Source organism: Camellia sinensis, chromosome 6 (assembly GCF_055761805.1).
Source record: "Camellia sinensis isolate YWXY chromosome 6, ASM5576180v1, whole genome shotgun sequence".
NCBI classification, from domain to species: Eukaryota; Viridiplantae; Streptophyta; class Magnoliopsida; order Ericales; family Theaceae; genus Camellia; species Camellia sinensis.
The window spans coordinates 168146215-168164569 of NC_138966.1; the positions used below are offsets into that span (position 1 = coordinate 168146215).

At 32.4% G+C, this 18355-nt stretch overlaps 1 protein-coding gene and 1 pseudogene across 1 annotated transcript in view; one reads left to right on the forward strand and one right to left on the reverse strand.

Moving 5' to 3' along the window:
• Nucleotides 1-4913: 4913 nt before the first annotated feature.
• LOC145793788 (protein FAR1-RELATED SEQUENCE 4 pseudogene) lies at nucleotides 4914-5374 on the forward strand (annotated as a pseudogene).
• A 6479-nt stretch (nucleotides 5375-11853) lies between these two features.
• Nucleotides 11854-18355, reverse strand: part of LOC145793789 (uncharacterized) — a 48765-nt gene continuing 42263 nt past the window's right edge. Inside the window, exons 4-6 of the mRNA XM_082876659.1 lie at nucleotides 12363-12440; nucleotides 12076-12268; nucleotides 11854-11961 (exon numbers count right to left, since the gene is read on the reverse strand). Of these exons, the coding sequence (XP_082732785.1) occupies nucleotides 11854-11961; nucleotides 12076-12268; nucleotides 12363-12440 (379 nt within the window). The remainder of the gene's footprint in view (nucleotides 11962-12075; nucleotides 12269-12362; nucleotides 12441-18355) is intronic.

Below are 18355 nucleotides of genomic sequence, written 5' to 3' on the forward strand. Positions count from 1 at the left end.
GAAAGTCAAATGTGTTAGAGAAAATCAATATGAAAGTAAATTTCTTTTATAGAAAAATTTCAAAGAAAGTCAAATGTGTTAGAGAAAATCAACATGAAAGTGAAAATCCATATGAAAATTTCTCTTACATCTGTAAAGAAATTCAAATGTGTTAGAGAAAATCAATATGAAAGTAAATTTTTCTTACATTTGCAGAGAAATTTCAGATAAAGTCAAATGTGTTAGAGAAAATCAGCGTGCAAGTAAATTTCTTTGACTACATTTGCAAAGAAATTTTAGAGAAAGTCAAATGTGTTAGAAAAAATCAAAATGCAAGTAAATATCTTTGACTACATTTGCAGAGAAATTTTATATGCAAGTTAGATTGCAAGTGTATGATGGCCAAAAAAGATTAACATGACAGAGAAATGTTAGAAAAAAATCAAATGTGCTAGAGAAATAAACATGCAAGTGTGTAATGTGTCTAGTGAAAATCAAATACACAAGAGAGTAAACTTATTTGACTACATTTGTAAAGAAATTTTATATGTAAGTCAGGAAAATTTCATATGCGCAATAGAGTATTAAGTGTGTAAAGTGTACAGTGACTAGAGAAACATCTCAAAGAAATTTCACGCACAAATCTAGTTTGTATAATTCAATTGATACATACACCAAAACTATTCCCAACCGAGAAAATAATAGTTATTTCATAAAAAATTAATTATTTAAATTGATTGATTGCACAAAAAAAAAAAAAAAAAACCTTAAATTATTTGAATCACAAACAATTCTAATTTCATTAAAAAAACTAATTAAATCAATCAATCAAAATAGTTTGATATTAAAAATTATTATTGAATCATATGAATCCTCAAAGATTTCTTGACGTTATGTTTGGTTGATGGATTTGAAGAGGGATTTAAAAAGGAAAAGAGAAAAAGTGTGTGAAACTAGGTGAAATATAAGTATATTTTATTCATATTTTATCTAATTTTTCCTTTTCTTTTTCCAAATCCTTCCTCATATCTTCTAACAAAACACAGCATGAGGTTCCTAACATGAATCTTAAAATAAGGCTTCATTTTGGAATGTGAGTTAGCTTTTTAGTTTTTTGACTTTTTGACTATTTTATCATGGGGCTAAGATAGCCTCATTTGGAATAGGTATTTTGACTTTTTTAATTTTTGTGAGAGAAAAAATAAAATAATTATGATTTGAATGTGACAATTTTTAACCTAAGAATAAAAAATTTATTTTATTTTTTAGGAACTATTTTAGTCCCAACCCATCCTAAGCCAAATGCCGAACCAAGACTAGGAAACTCCCAAACCCAATTATTATTATTATATTAAAAAAGGAAACTATAAGGAAAACCAAGCCAAGTAATTATTAATTAAATCAAAACTACGTACGCTAGAAATGTTGGCAATACACGCATCACCAACCCAAAGGCCCATTTTGGAACATTGGTTCAAAAAATAAAAGTCAATTTTTAATTTATTTTTAGTTATATTACTTTCACATAAAACAGTAAATTTTTTTTTTTAAAAAAAAAAGTCACCCCAAAGGCCTGTTTCAAAATCTTTTTCTTAAAACTCATTTTATTTAATTTTCTCTTTTTTAAAGACAAATAATTTTTGAGTGTTTATATTTGTCAAATTAATTTGTAATTTTTAAAAAAAAATTCAAAAACTTATTTTAAAAATAGAAAATATTTGAAACTCCAGAAAGTTCCCACAATCATAAATGATAATAATAAATAAATAAATAAATAAAATCCCTCCAATTTTGCAAATTTTGTTGATGTTCAAGACACCCCCCTCAAAAAAAAAAAAAAAAGTTGAAGATGTTTGAGATTCTAATAACAAGTGAGCTAATCTGGTAGCTAATGAAGGTTTCAATGGTTTTAAATTTTTTTTTCTTCCACTTCGTACTGTGTTTTCTTTCAATTAAATGAAGATGCAAGATGCATCAAGTATCCGAATCCACACAAACTAATAAACAAAGAGAGTGATCGAGCTGCATGGAGGACCGAGCTTCACAGAAGCTAGCAGTACTGACTGAATTTCCAACCAAAAAACCAAAAAAAAAAAAATTGTATACAAAGCTTCATGGTGGGACCAAGTTCGGTAGCTCAGTGGAAAGCGCGGAGCAATTATAGCTTGGCTATGTGCGCAGTTCCTGGCTCGGTCTCAAAATTGAGGAATTATGAGTTGACACAAAATTGCAGCTCGGTTGTGGATATTTTTTTAGACAAATTACACTAACAGCCCCTAGAGTTTGTGACTTGTGTCACTTTGGTTTCTGATTTTTCAATTGTGACACATTTGATCCTGAATTTTGAATCTTTTTTCAAATAAGGACAATTGAAGATATCATTGTTTAATTTCAAGGGCAAAATCATCAATTTAATAAAATATAAACTAATTTGATAAAAATAAATGTAAAAAAATATTTTTAATTTTTAAAAAATTATTTTTATTCACCAATGATAAAATTATGTGAAATTGATAAAAATTAATAAAAATTACATGATTAATTTTTAAAAATTAATTTTATATGATCATCATCCAAACACATAATAAAAATTAATTTGGTAAAAAAAAAATAAATGTCTAAAAGATTTATAAATTTTACATAATTTTTTTTAGCAGGTAGAAATAATTTTTAAAAATTCAAAAATATTTGTTTGACATTTATTTTTGTCAAATTAGTTTATATTTTATCAAATTGACGATTTTACCCTTGAAAAATCTAATGATATCTTTAATTGTCCTTATTTGGAACAAGATTCAAAATTCAGGGTTAAATATGTCACAATTAAAAAGTCAAGGACTAAAGTGATACAAGCCCCAAACTATAGGGACTATTAGTGTAATTCACCCTATTTTTTAATTTGATTTATTGAGAACACAACAGCAACTCGGTCACCAATGAAATTCTACATCAAAGCATTAGATTGTTTTCAAAGCTTCATGGTGGGACCCTCCAAGCACAAACATATTAATAATTACAGCTCCGATTCAGACCACTAAACCAAGACCGCTAATCGGAGCTCTAATTACGTGGCATCAAATAAGGAAGGAAAAATCAGACCTTCATATTACAGTGCGTGTGTTTCACGCACTGTGAGAAAAAAAAAATTCCTGCCCAAAAATCTGATAATAGAGGGAGCTGGAAATCGTGTCTATTCTAAAGCTCTATTCTAAGGAGAAGAAATCGTGTCTCCATCCCCGTTTTCGTCTCGCTCAAGCGTCTTCCCTCTTTCGTCTGAATTGGGGCTGTTCTAGGAAGAAGAAATCGTGTCTGCGTCCTCGTCTTTGTCTCGCTCAAGCATCGTCCGCCGTCCCTCTCCTCCACCGTCTGACGTATTCAAGTTAGTGCACCGTCTCCGGCATCTTCGTCCGACGTCTCCCTATCCGATTGTTGTCCCTCGTCCAGGTAAGTTTATCTGTGGCTTTTGTCCATCTCTCCCTCTATACTAACACATATACATACACACACACACACACACATATATATATATATATATATATATAAAATAGGATTTTGAGAATGCCAAATATGTAATGAGATATGCATTGAAGCTTATAATTTCCATAGCAGATTAACAGAAATTGTATAGCTTAATAGATTGAGAATGCCAAATATGCTAATTAACAGATTAAAACTCAAGTTGTAATGACAATTAACAGGGTAAAACTCAAATTAACAGATTAGCATATTTAACAGGACCTTCTCAACATATGAACAGATTAGAAATTGTTTGGGAATGCTAATTAACAGATTAAAACTCAAATTAACAGAAATTGTATAGCTGTCAAAATTGTAAGAGCTTGCATTGTTAGAAATTGTTATAATCTGTTAATCTGGTAATTTTTACAATTTGAAGCTCTTACAGATTAAAAATTGTTACAATTTGAAGCTCTGTTAATTTTTGAAAGGGTAATATGTTATAGTCTGTTGAAAGGGTAATATGTTATAATTTGTTCAAGAGCTTGCATTGTTAGAAACATATTATTTATTTGTTAGGAAAACATAAATAAAGAAATTGACAGATTAATAACAGAAATGGAGATTGGTTCATTTGTTAATCTGTTAATAGAGATTTGAATAATCTGTTCATCTGTTAATCTGTGTGTATATGTGTAAGTATAACAGAGTAATAACAAAATAGCTTGGTTCTATTATTCTATTAAATCATTTGATTTCATATGGTATTTCTGAATGAGTAGAAATGGAGATTGGTTCGAACAGTGCTGAGAATCCTTTATTAAATGAGAGTGAAGAAGTTGAGGAATCGAAGAGGGGCATGTGTTTTAGCTCAAAGCAAGAAGTGTATTCATTTTAAGCCAAATATGCTAAACATGTTGGATTTTTCATAGCTTATAAAACTCAAGTTTGTGGCGATGATGGGGAATTAAGATATTTAGGGATTGAATGTTCTCGATCGGGAAAGAGAATCAAAAAATCAGATGTAAACCCTCTAAAGCCATCTTTGTCTACAAAAATTGATTGCAAAGCAAGGGTACAGGCAACCTTACAAAAGGATGGGAGATTTATGTTAACCACAGTTAACCTTGACCATAACCATGACTTGATTCCCACCGACTCACGTCATTTTGCAATGAATAAGAAAATTCTTACTCTTGTGAAGAGAAGATTAGAAATTAATGATCAACCAGGGATTGGGGTGTCTAGAAATTATCACTCAATGGTTGTTGAAGCTAGGGGTTATGAGTCACTAACATTTGATGAGCGAGATGCACGAAATTACATTGACAGAACTAGAAAATTGAGGCTTGGAGAAGGAGATTCCGATGCACTTCAAAAATATTTTTTGAGGATGCATGCACAAAATTCGAGTTTCTATTATATGATTGATGTTGATACTGACTTTCACATAAGAAACTTGTTTTTGGGCGGACGCAATGAGTCGGGCGGCTTATAAAGAATTTGGAGATGTTGTTTCATTTGACACAACTTACCTCACTAATAAATATGATATGCCATTTGCTCCATTTGTAGGAGTTAACCACCATGGACAGTCGATTTTGCTTGGTTGTGGCCTGTTATCTAGTGAAGACACTGATACATTTGTTTGCTATTCAAATCATGGTTAAATTGCATGTCAGATCATTCCCCAAAAGCTATAATAACTGATTAGTGCAAAACTATGCAAAAGGCGATAGAAATTGTCTTCCCTAATACTCGACATCGATGGTGTTTATGGCATATCATGAAGAAAATTCCGGAGAAATTGAAAGGCTATTCCCAATATGAGTCCATGAAAATGGATTTGCAAAATGCAGTGTATGACACATTCACAAAAGATGAATTCGAGATGAAATGGAAAGACATGATTGCAAAATTCAATCTTTATGAGAATTAATGGTTGGGGGTGTTATATGATGAGCGACATCGATGGGTTCCTGTTTATGTCAAAGATATTTTTTGGGCTGGCATGTCAACGACACAACGAAGTGAGAGTATGGATGCCTTTTTTGATGGATATGTCAACCCAAAGACTACATTAAAACAATTTGTTGAACAATATGACAATGCCTTGAGAGGTAAGGTAGAGAAAGAGAAGAAAGCTGACTTCAAGTCTCGGCACAAAGTCTTTGATTGCCTAACTGTGTATGGTTTTGAGAAGCAATTTCAAGATGCCTACACCAATGCAAAACTCAAAGAAGTTCAAGCAGAGATGAAAAGACTAGTTTATTGTCAGCCATTTCTTGTCAAAGAAGAGGGTTCAATTTGTACATATTTTGTAAAGGAAGCTATGGTAGTTTTTGGGAAGATGAGGCATGTGGACTTTGTGGTCTATTATAATTCCACCGAATTTGATGTGCAATGTATGTGCCGGTTGTTTGAATTTAGGGGCATCATGTGTGCTCACTCACTCGTTGTGCTCATTGCAAGATGCATAAATGAGGTCCCAAATAAATACATTCTACCACGATGGCGAAAAGATTTGGATAGAGGATACACATGCATGAAAACCATATACACTAGCTTTGGGGATGATTTCAATGCGAAGGTGTATGAGAAGATGAACAGAAAATTGGTTGGCATTGCACAATTTGCTGGGAACTGTGAAGGGAAAATAAAACTTATCGACCGTGGGTTGGATGAAATCAAGGCAAAAGTGATGAAAGATGATGAAGGTGGTGGGAGTAATGTAGCACCTTCGACTAGTAATGTACCACCTATTACTAGTAATGTACCATCTTCCCCAATTGCCAGCATTAATAGAAAGGCAATAAGTCATACCAAGTTGTTTAGTCCTTTGGTTGCTCGGTGAAAAGGTCGTCCAGTTACTAAAAGAAAGGTTGCCAAAATAGATCAAATAGTGAATCGGTTGAAGGCAAGCAAAAGAAAACATAACAAATCAAAGGTAAATTGGTATTCATTACTCTCTGTTCAACTCATATTTTATTGTAATCATGTCATACATTTGAGGCATTCATTAACTTTTATGAATATAGGGTACTAAGGTGCTTGGAGGTGAAGGTGAAGGTCAATGTCAATCTCAACCTGAACGTAGTGTACGTAGAGAGCTTTATCCTTATGTGGTTGGCATGGAAAATAGTATGTGTGTGCCGGTACGTGTACATCATAGGAATTTACATTGAGCAATTTATGTTATTTTCCAATTTATTTTAACATTTCATTTTAATTGAATAGGGACACATGGTCAATGCTATTGGAGGCACATCTCTCACCCCGGCAAGTGTGGACATTATGAGCAGACAAAGTTTCATAAATCTCCCAACTCAGATTTATGGAGTTGGCACATCGCTTACCCCGTCGGACTGTATTGGAGGCACACCGGGATTTATGAGAACTCAACAATCCATGACTGTTACGCATCAAATTTATGGAGCTGTACCATCTTCATTTGTTGACTTCAATGTACAAATGAGCCATAATGACTGTGGCGGTAGTTTTCGTTAGTTGGAAACTTGTAATTGTAATGCCTTTTATGTGACTAAAGTTGGAGTTTATTTTGTTTTGGATAATTTATTTAATATATTTTTGGATTGTTCAGTTTCTTTATTTTTTGGTTGAGAACAAATTGATGTTGTTCCCTACTTTGTTGTTATAGTTAATGTTCCCAATTGATGTTATATTTGTGCTCTGTCTGTTCCAAATCTGTGTGAAAAATCTGTTCAAAAATTATGTCTATATATCTGTCTACACCCAAATGTGTGGAAAAATCTGTCTTCAAAAGTGTGTGAGAAAAACATGCCTTCGAATCTGTCTTCAAAAACCAGTGTGAAAAAAATATGTTCTCAAAATTGTGTGAAAAACCAGTGTTGAAAAAATCTGTCTTCAAAACCCTGTCTGGAAAAATCTGTGTTTAAAAACCTGTGTGCAAAAATGTCTTAAAATCTGTCTTCAACAACCTGTGTGAAAAATAGATAAACAGAATCTGTGTTGAAAATGTGTCCAAATCTGTCAACCTGTGTTCAAATACACAAGAATGTATTTCAACAATCTATGAAGCACCTGTGTTCAAATACACAAATCTGTGAAGCACCAGACAAACAGAATCTATTTTCCAAATCAGTCCAAAATCTGTCCAAATATATGAAGAAATTCTGTTCATAATATGTGTTAACAAGCTGTCCAAATCTGTGAAGCACCTGTGTTCAAATAGACAAATACATAAACAGAATCTGTGTTGAAAATCTGTCCAAAATCAGCCCAAAATTTGTCCAAATCTATCAATAATCTATGTTCAACCAGACAAACAGAATCTATGTTCTAAATCAGTCCAAAATCTGTCCAAAATCAGCCTAAAATCTGTCCAAAATCAGTCCAAATCTGTTCATAATCTGTATTCAAACAAACAAACAAATAACTTTCAAGCTTCCAATCAGATAACAAACAATCCACATGATTACATGTTCATACTTCTCAATCCATAATTGTAATATATCATAAATCTTCATACATATCATCTTCATAATTAATACAACACTAATTACATGTTCTAACTTGTATAAAAATTATTACATCTTCATAATTAATATAACACTAATTACAAGCAAGATGAAGATCCCATTAATACAACACGAATTTCTATTTATGTCTCTTTGCAATTTTTGCATCTGCGCATTCTGAAATTGATGTTGTTCGCTTTGAAATCGAAGATGTTCGCCCATACTTTGAAGTTGTTCGGTGACAGTTGGTGTATTGTCCATTCGCACTTGTCCTTCCTCCCTACGTTGTGAATTTGTAGGCAAGCACCATGCAATAAACCCACTGCAATCAGGACAACAACAAAATAGCTTATTCTTGTTTCGTTCCGTCTCCGAAATTAGAATGATTGCTTTTTTCCGACATTGAGGACAATTTCTGTTGCAATACATCAATTGATCCGAGGTACTACCATTAACACTTGAAGTTGACATCTACAAAAATATGAAGTGAAATCTGAAGTTGACATTATCACCTATAAATGTAACATCGATTGCCATATATACTTAATTGTATAATCAAACTCATATATTGCTCATTGGGCTGGCATTTATATGCAAAAGAATCCAGTGAGTGAACAGGGTGGCAACACCATTCATGCTTGTTGAAATCACTAGGTTAAATGTTTTGTGAAGTTATTGATACGAAAATGTGTCATCAGATGGTTTACATTCTCACAGCGAATAACTTATAATTTCTGCATATTTGCACCTATTTTGGTTTGTTAGTTCGTGATGAATTGGTCTTTCTCTGGTAGTTTCTGCCACAAAAGAGTACAGCAGTTTTGATAGCTTTGAATTCTACTTGTACATATCTAATTCATATTATTCCTTATAGACAATTCAACTTTTAGTTGGGGACTAGGTGTTGGAATCATGTGTATGATGTCTGCTGGGAAGGCTGAAATCAGTACGATGTCTACTGGAATAAGATTTAAAACTGAAATTTTACAAATGCCTTCTATATCAGTGGCAGAGAATGTTTAGAAGCTGCATAATTTAAACATGTGGCCGAGAATGTTTAACAAGTTTCTTGGTTGTGTTCTTGTCCTTTTCCAGATTGCGTTCTCTTATTTAACTAGTTTAGTAGTTATGAACCGAAAAACAATACTTAGATGAAAGGGCCAAAGGGTTAGTGTTATTAGCCTTCCTCTATATGCATATATTGGTTCATAAATATCTATATTTAGTGTGCTTTTTACTCTATTTTTTGAAGAAAAAAAAAATTAAAGTGGGTAAAGAAGTCTGTTGCTAAGTTTTTGGTTTACAAAAACCTATATTTAGTGTGTATATTACTGTCTTTTTTTTTTTAGAAAATTGAAGTGGGTAGGTAAAGTCTGTACAAAGTTTGGATAAAATTATTCCCACAAAAAATGAGCTTTGGATGGTTGAGCAATATTGGTGCAAAGTTTTACCTACATAAATGGTAATTAAATTAAATATTAAAACAAAATGACTTGAAGGAGGATATGGATTATTGCCCAAAATCAGTTAACCCAAAAACTCAAATTTCTATGTGCTGGCATTTGGTACTAGGTTAGGATTATAGTTGGATAATGATTCAGTTCTTTTATATCTGTTCGTCTTTTTCTTTTTTAATAAAAATTAATTCATACTCTAGCCTAGTTTAAGGAAAGAGAATGTAGGGATTGAACCCAGTTATATGAGCCAGAGCATCAAAGGGTACAAGTCAATAACCAAATACAAAATAACTCAGTGTCCACAAAAAACATGATGAAAGAAATATTTGGCAGTGGCTTTGAAGGATGATTAAGCATTTTTATATATTCTCCACCAAATATATATAGATTTTTTTGGCAAATCCAATTTGAAGTTGGATGCTTAAAAATGAATGTCATGTTTTAATAGAGGAAGGCTATTCCTACCTTTTCTCTTCCTCTGATCCCATCAAATTCAGATAGCCTGGTGGGTTTGTGTCTTCTCTTTGATTCACAAATTATGTACTAGTCTTAAGCCAAAAAGTGGAATTTCCACTTTTTGGAATGGATTGGAATGGGAAGACAATTCCTAATTACCTACTCAAGCTGAAATCACTTTCGAAACTAATCAAAAATCTGATCCCCATACTCCTGTGGTAATCTCACATTTCTGGAGGAATATAAAACCATTTAAGAGTGAAAAATTCCTAACTAAATCAATATTTAAAATTTAAAATTCCTAACTAAACACATTTCTGGGGCAATATTTAAAATTTTTCCATTTTTCCAAAAGAGAATTCCTAACCAAATCAAGCATTTGATTAAGCATTTTTATATATTCTCCACCATATATATATAGATTTTTTAGGGAAATCCAATGTAATGTAAAATTGGGGCAAATCAAAATCAAAATCCTCCTAAACAGATGAAATCAAAGTCAAAGGCACAAAAATCTCAACAAATCAAGGCATATATATAGGTATATATATATATGTATATATATAGAGAGAGAGAGAGAGAGAGAGAACTGACCTGTGCAGACAGATCTGTCGAGAAGACGGAGAGAAGCTGTGCTCGTCGTGAGTGAAAGATGATGACGGAGAGAAGCTACGCTCGTTGGGTCGCCGGGGTTATAGAAGCTGCGTTTAACCTCGATCGTTGCCGGGTTGGAGAGCTTGTTGGGGTCGCTGGTGTTGGAGAGATGCGATTGTCAAGAGAGAGGAACAACAGAGAAGAAGTTCAGAGAAGAGAAGTTCAGAATAGGAAGAGAGAGAGTCTCAAATGTATTGTCAAAACGAATTTGAAATTTGAAATGAATGAGAAGAGAGAGAAACGGGCGAGTTTGCACCACATTACCACGTTGGCAGCCACGTCGTTAGTGCCGATTTAGTGGTGAACTTTTAGTGATCGGAAGCATTTTTGTAATAATTAATTTGTTTATTGTTGAATTCATGCACGAGCAAGATTTCCAAATGAGACCCACCAAGCATTTTCATTACAAAATTTGTTTGGCTTTGGAAAAGTGAAGGCCTGGCCGTGCATCCATTCCACCAAATGCAAAAATGAAATAAATTGCGTCATTGGAGCGCCATCAGGTGGGTCAAGCTGTGCACGGTAAGTGGTTAACATGAAGGTTAAAAAACATTTTGAGAAAATTGAAGATTTGTGCAGCCGTGCAGTGCAGGCTTGGAAGCAAGTGATAAAACTTGACCGAACTATCATGAAACTTGACGACAAATCAAGTTGAAATGATGTTACACAAGAATGAAGTAATCCCAATCAGGTTGTAACCGATGGAATTAAGGGACAATTGAGAGGGAAAAATCTAATGAGCAGAATGGCCGAGCTATGTAGGTGCTCGGTCGAGAAGTGCGGGCCAAGCTATGTGTGCAATTGAGGGGAATTCAAACCAAACAAAGGATCAGACTACATATGGAATGGCCCGACTTAAGGATAGTCCAAGCTAATGACACCATCCTCTGTATGCATCGATCAATATTTAGCCAAGCCGCGGTTGACAAGTTGGACAACTCAGAGTCGAGCCGATAAGTTGGTAAACGGCCTTGTGCCGGGTTATAGGTAGCACGGCGGGAGCCGCTACGTGGCCCAATTGGAGTGCAAGGAGAAAAACCCACCAGTAGTACGCGTTAATATTGTTTGGCTGTTTTGGCCAATGTTGTTTAGCAGTATTGATGCGCACACGAGTAAAAAATAGAGAGGGCAGTACATCTGTGCGTCCATAGAAAGACGAGCAAAGTGATGCGCGCAAAAGCTATATAAATGGTGCTGTGCCTAAATGCACAGGTCTGGAACTTCTGGTTATCAGAGCTTCCTATCTTTTTGTCTCCTCTTTCTCTTTCTTCCTCTTTGTGTGCTAACTTGATCGTCGGAGGGGTTTTCCCACTGCACACAGTCGGGTAGGTCACTGTCTTTGTGTTCTCAGGTTATTTGGAAAGAAGCAAAGCTTGGACACAAGGAGTACGAAAGGTGACGAATATTTCCTCCTCGTACACTATCCATGAAAATTGACTTTGCACAATTGGACGAACAATCTATACAAAAAACCCCCAAGTTCAAAATCTTGATAGACAACATTCTTTGCCTGAAAATGGCGACGGTTCGATTGCTTATTTTCTTCACAGCTAGCTACCCTCTTTGTGAATCACCATGATTACTTCCTCAATATCAAATGTGCACACATGCATACGCAAACAGAATGTTTCCTTCTCTACATTATCCAATACAGCAACAATGCAGTACCTATTCTCCACCAGATAAGTAATAATACCTGTGGTTCTATTCCCCTTGCTGGGAATCGTGTTGATCAAGCCCTCCACGGGAAGTAATTCTAAATACCCACTTTCATAATAAAAAAAGGTCATCATATCCTTTATCTAGAATTACATACTCTTTCTTCACTGCTAAATTGTGTACATAAATATTTTTTGGGAACCTGCATTGCAATGTGCACCGAAACAACTGACTATCAACAACATCAGCAGAATTAAACCAAGAACCCCAACAACAATATCTAAGATTATCAACAACAATCATACATTTCGTGGGTGTTTGGGAAGTTGACTATTTTAGTTTTTAGTTATTTTAATAGGCTAAAATAGTTGTGTCTGAGAAGATAAGTAGATTTTTTTGTAATTGAATATGATATTTGTTAGGAAAAAAAAAAAGATTATGGATTTAATGTGAAATTTTATCTTATTGACTATTTTAGATTATTTTTTGTAGTGCTATTTTAGCCCCCCCCCCCTCAAAAAAAAAAAAAAAAAAAAAACAAAATTTTTTTCTTCCCAATCCCTAAATTTTCTTTTATACTTAGCAATATCTAAGATTATCAACAACAATTATACATTCAATAAGTACTCAAAGCCCTATTCTAGATCTCGATTCCCAAATTTGCTTTTATACTTTTCGAGATCAACAACCCCTACTAGGGCATATATCTTTCCATCTACGGTTACCACTAGGGGATTAGGCTACGGTGCCTTCAGCCTAGGACCACTGTGGCTTCTGGTGGTGGTGCGGCGACGGGAGAGTTAGGAGACTAGGACGGCTCTTAGCTCCTCTGTTGCGGTCTCACCGAATAGAAATAGCGAGGAGGCGATTGACGCAAAACGCAGTGAATGATTGGTTGGAGGATTGAAAATTGTTAGGTGATTGATTGCGATTGGTGAGCGATCTCGATATTGAACTCGACTAGTATCGATATCAATGAAAAAAAATTTGATACTTGATCGGCTCTAAGTTTCTTCATATACACGCACAAAGTCATCATCGTCGTCGATTTATCATCGTCGTTATTGGCACTACAAGAAATTGCACTTTTGGCGACTAAATTTTTAGTCGCCAAAAGTAAGGTTTTTAGTCGTCGAAATATTTTCCCAACTAAATATTTTGATTGCTTGATTTGCCACGGGAAGATTGTCGGGGAAGGTATTGGTGACTAAAAAATATTTAGTCGCCAAAAGTCCTATAAATGGCGACTAATGTTTTAGTAGGTAAAAGTAAAAGGTATTGGCGACAAAACAACCTTTAGTCCCTGATGAGGCTAAATTGGCGACTAATCTGTTAGTCACCCAAAGCTACTAATTTAATTTAAATCACATTTTCAACTACTAAAATTTTTTGTCGCCAAAACTTCTAAGTATCTAAGGCGACCAAAGTTTTAGGCGCCAATAGTTTTTCTTGTGCATCTACATTGTTTTAGCTACTACATGTTTAGTCGCCTAAAGTTCGATTTGTTGTTTAGCTACTACACAGGTTAGTCGGCTAAAGTCTAAATTTTTTTTAGCTACCAAAGGTTTTGTCACGTATAATATAATTGTTATGTTTTGGCGACTAAATATTTAGTCGCCAAAAGTATTTTTCTTTTTCTTGCAACTAAATAATTAGTCGCCTAAACTATTTTTAATTCTTTTTTGGCTACTAAATTTTTAGTCACTAAAAATATTTAACTCCATTTTTGGCTACCAATTGTCTTGTCTCCAAAAACATCATTTTATGTTTTTATTGTTTTTTCATTTTAATTAATTTTGTCCACAATCTGTATGTATCCACCGCAACCTGTAATAGGTATACAAACAAAACAATATGTATATATTATCACCCATTCCATAACGCATATTTCACTTACAACCATCAAAGAAAAAAGAATACATTTTAATGTAAACTTATATACAAACCAACTATATATATTCCAATTAGAAATAATAACACCATACATAACAAATAAGCTTACCAAAGCAATGTCCTCCGTACATAAACATATTTTTACTACTATGCATTGTAATGACCATTTGGCATGGTACAAATTACCATGATAATATGTACCATGACAAAAGGTAATCTATATACCACGACAATAAATACAAGTTCCATGTCAAAAGTATTATGTATCCCGTCAAAAATTATATGTATGATTCATCCAAATTTCACACAAAAAGTAGAGGACGACAAAAGTTTTTTTTGGTCACCAATGAACATTATATGTCGACTAAAATAATATAATATCTATAACGTGCAATCAACGCCGATTAAATTAATTTTTAGTCGCCAAAAATAGTATTTTTGGTTGTCAAATTTAGTAGCCAAATGTGCAGTTTGTTGTAGTGTGGTGGTAGTAGCGGATTGTCACATTCCATTTTCTATGTTCCTCCTCTTTTAACAGTCACGCCTTCTCCACCTTCCTCCATCCCAATTAATTAGGGTTGATGATTTCCTTGGGGAGGTTCGGCAGCCATGGTTGTGAATCTTCTTTGGCTGGCATTGCGCTTTTCTGCGTCTTCTCGATCCTCTCAAGAAACTTAGGCCTGTTTGATTCTTGGATATAGAAGGTGAGATTTGAGATTATAGCTATGTTTGGTTTTGAATTTTTGGCTAAAAAAGCATTAAAATAAATAAATAAAATTGACTACATAAGTTAATAAGACAAAATGTCACATTCAAATCATAATCATTACACTTTTTCTCTTATAAAAGTCAAAAAAATCAAAAACAAAAACCAAATGAGGCTAAAATATCCAGGTTAAAATAGTTAAAAAGTCAAAAAGCCAGGTTATTTTAGCTCCTCCCAAACGAAGGCTATATATCGTAAGTTCTATATATTTTGTGTTTGTAATATTTTTTAGAGGAGTATATAATGGGGGTGTTTGGCAAGAAAGTTTTTAGCTTTTTTGAGGATAAAATTAAAAAAAATATATATATATAAATAAAATAGGCTAAAATAGTTAATAAGACAAAATGTCACATCAAATCCATAACCATTTCACTTTTTTTTTTTTTTTTTTACAAACATCACATCCAACTACAAAAAAATCTAATCATCTTTCTAAACACAAAAAATTTTAGCCTACTAAAATAGCCAAAAACTAAAATAACCTACAAAAATATCAACTTCCTAGTGGATGTGATATTTGTGAAAGAAAAAGTGAAATGATTATAGATTTAATGTGACGTTTTATCTTATTAGCTATTTTAGCCTATTTTTGTTATTTTGTAGGTTTTAGCCCAAAAAAGCAAAAAATAGCCTTTGTCAAATAAACTATGATATGTATTTTATTTTATTTTGCCTTGGCTATTTTAGGAGATTATATATATCGTGGGTTCTACATATTTTGTGTTTGTAATATTTTTTAAAGGACATAAGATACAACTAGATTGTATATGTCCTAAAATGGTGGGTGTACAATACCTACTCTCTCCTATTATATCATATCTCATCGGGTGAGATAAGAACTAGAAATATAATTTTGCTCTTTTATAATAGGAAATCTAATTATGTGTATATATGAACTTTACAAAAATTTGATTGTGTATATGAGAAATCTAATTGTATATGACCAAAATAATTATGTTCATGAATTTTATTTTTAAATTTTTACAGCTGAATTTTTTTTACATAAACAATATATATAAACAAAAACATTATTTCCTTTTTGAGATTCAAAGTTTAATTTAATTTTTTTAATTTTAAATATAAAAAATATATTTATAATTACATTAATTTAAAAGGTTTTGAACTTTCAAAGTTCTAGTTCAAAAAATATTTACCAATATAAGAATTAAATAAATAAGTGGGCCAAATAAACTATGATATGTATTTCATTTTATTTTTAAATTTGCCAATTAAACTATAATATGTATTTTTTATTTGTAAGAATTTAGAATACACAATTAAATTTAGAAAAATAATTTTAAAAATGTTAAAACTTCATTGGTTCTAAATTATTTTTCTTATATATTTTAAACAAATTTAGATTGTTATTTAATTTTTGATTATCTTATTACTTAATTGATTATTTTTTATTTAATATAAATATGTATATTCGCAAATGATTGGATATAATGGACATACATATATATTGTGTGTTGATGGGTATAGGGACACAATACATTAATGGAGGTGTTTCGAAAATTGCTATTTTAGTAGGTTATTTTAGTTTTTGGCTATTTTAGGAGACTAAAATTTTTGTGTTTGGGAAGATAGTTGAATTTTTTTACAGTTGAATATGATGTTTGTGAGAGAAAAAGTGAAATAATTATGGGTTTGATGTGACATTTTGTCTTATTAAATATTCTAGCCTATTTTGTTTTTTAGTGCTATTTTAGCCACAAAAAAAAAAAAGAAAAAGCTTTTTCCCAGACACCATTGTGTTACTTGCTTATATCCCATAATTCTTTTTGTAAAACAAACATGGATAAGAAATATTCAGTACTATATCTTTAACTCAATAAACATGAGCATGGGATATGTTATCCAATCCAGATATTTTATTCATTGCATATACTAAGTAAATCTCAAGGCATATTACATCAGGACAATCAATCAAGGCCTTAGGCCATGTTTGTTTACCAGATATAAAAGTCGGATATAGGTGTGAGACCGGATATAATGTGAGATGAGGTTTACATTTTTTTTTTCTTCTCCTTATATCCCGTGTTTGGTTGCTTTAGATATAGAAAGTCCAGATAGTATATGATGCAAAAGAGAGGATATGCAATACCACCCCCATCGTATTGTATATCTCAACTGTCAGATATAACTCATCTTTCATCTAAAGGTTAAAAATAATCACTTCTCTCTTACCCCATCTTATATTCTATCTTAACCAAATATAGCCTAATTGACTCTACAATATATATAATTCATCTCATATCTTATAATATATTATATCTCATCTTTATCTTTAAGTATTACATATCTTTTTAAAATTTTAATATCCAATCCAAACAATCAAACGGCCTTTAGACAAAGCCAAGCAACTTTACAAGAAGCCAAAGTGGCAAGCATTCCTAAACCAACCTTCATTAATTCCAGCTGAGTATCCTATTCATTTGCTCTATTCGTCGTTCAAATCCTGCTATGAGATGGAAGATTTGAATGGGGAGTTGAATTTGATGCTGCTTTTTTTTTTTGTAATACGAAACGAAATGGCCTGTTCATTGCATATCTGCGCGCAATGAAATACACAGAAAATATATAGGCTGAATGTAATTGAATTTTTCTTTTTAATATTTTTCTCAATTCTTATTTTTTCCTCAATTTTAGGCACAAAGCAATGAGCCCACAATCATAAATGCATACCAAATTCACTCACTTGTGTCCTAGAGTTAGAAAAAAAGGTAAAAAATCTTATTCGGAAAAAATAATTGAAAAAATCCAACTTATGAGTGTTTAAGATAAATAACAAATTATATACATATCTATACATGTGTGTACATATTTAAACATATCAGTTCCATTTCAAATTAGGACCATAGCTATAAAATCACAAACTGAACTGTCAAGTACGAGTTACTTATTTTAATAATTAGGAACCATTTATTGAGAATATCAAGCTAAATCAATTTGTAAGGTTGTGGTCTAGACCTGATCGATTTGTAATTTTTATTTTTTGATTTTTTCCGAGTATATTCCATAAAGATGTTGCTAGGCAAGTCTCATTTAATACATGGTATGTCTTTTCTTTCTTTTTAGTGGTTGACATACAAATAAAATTTTATATAGAAATTATGGGCAAATTGAGTTGATTCTTTGTGGTTTTTTTATTTTCAATCAAAACACTTATTATTATCATAATAATTTTATAAATGCGATTGACAAATCATTCTAAATATGTTTTTTACATGAATTTTATGTCTATAAATCACATTTATTTTTCTTTCTTTTTTTCCCTAACAATGTATTGTGTTGTCTTGAGTAGAGGTGTTAATTAAATGAGTCGGACCAGCACGACTCATTTAGAGTCAGGCCTAGCGTGAAACGAATCTAGGCGTACTATGCTAGGCAAATATTTTTTGCCCAATACCACACGTACTAATGGGCTTGGACACAACACAAGCCACATAATAGGCTCAAGAAAAAATATTTCATTAAATTTTGAATAATTCTACATATATTAATAATCTTATTAAAAATCTTACTAAAAACAT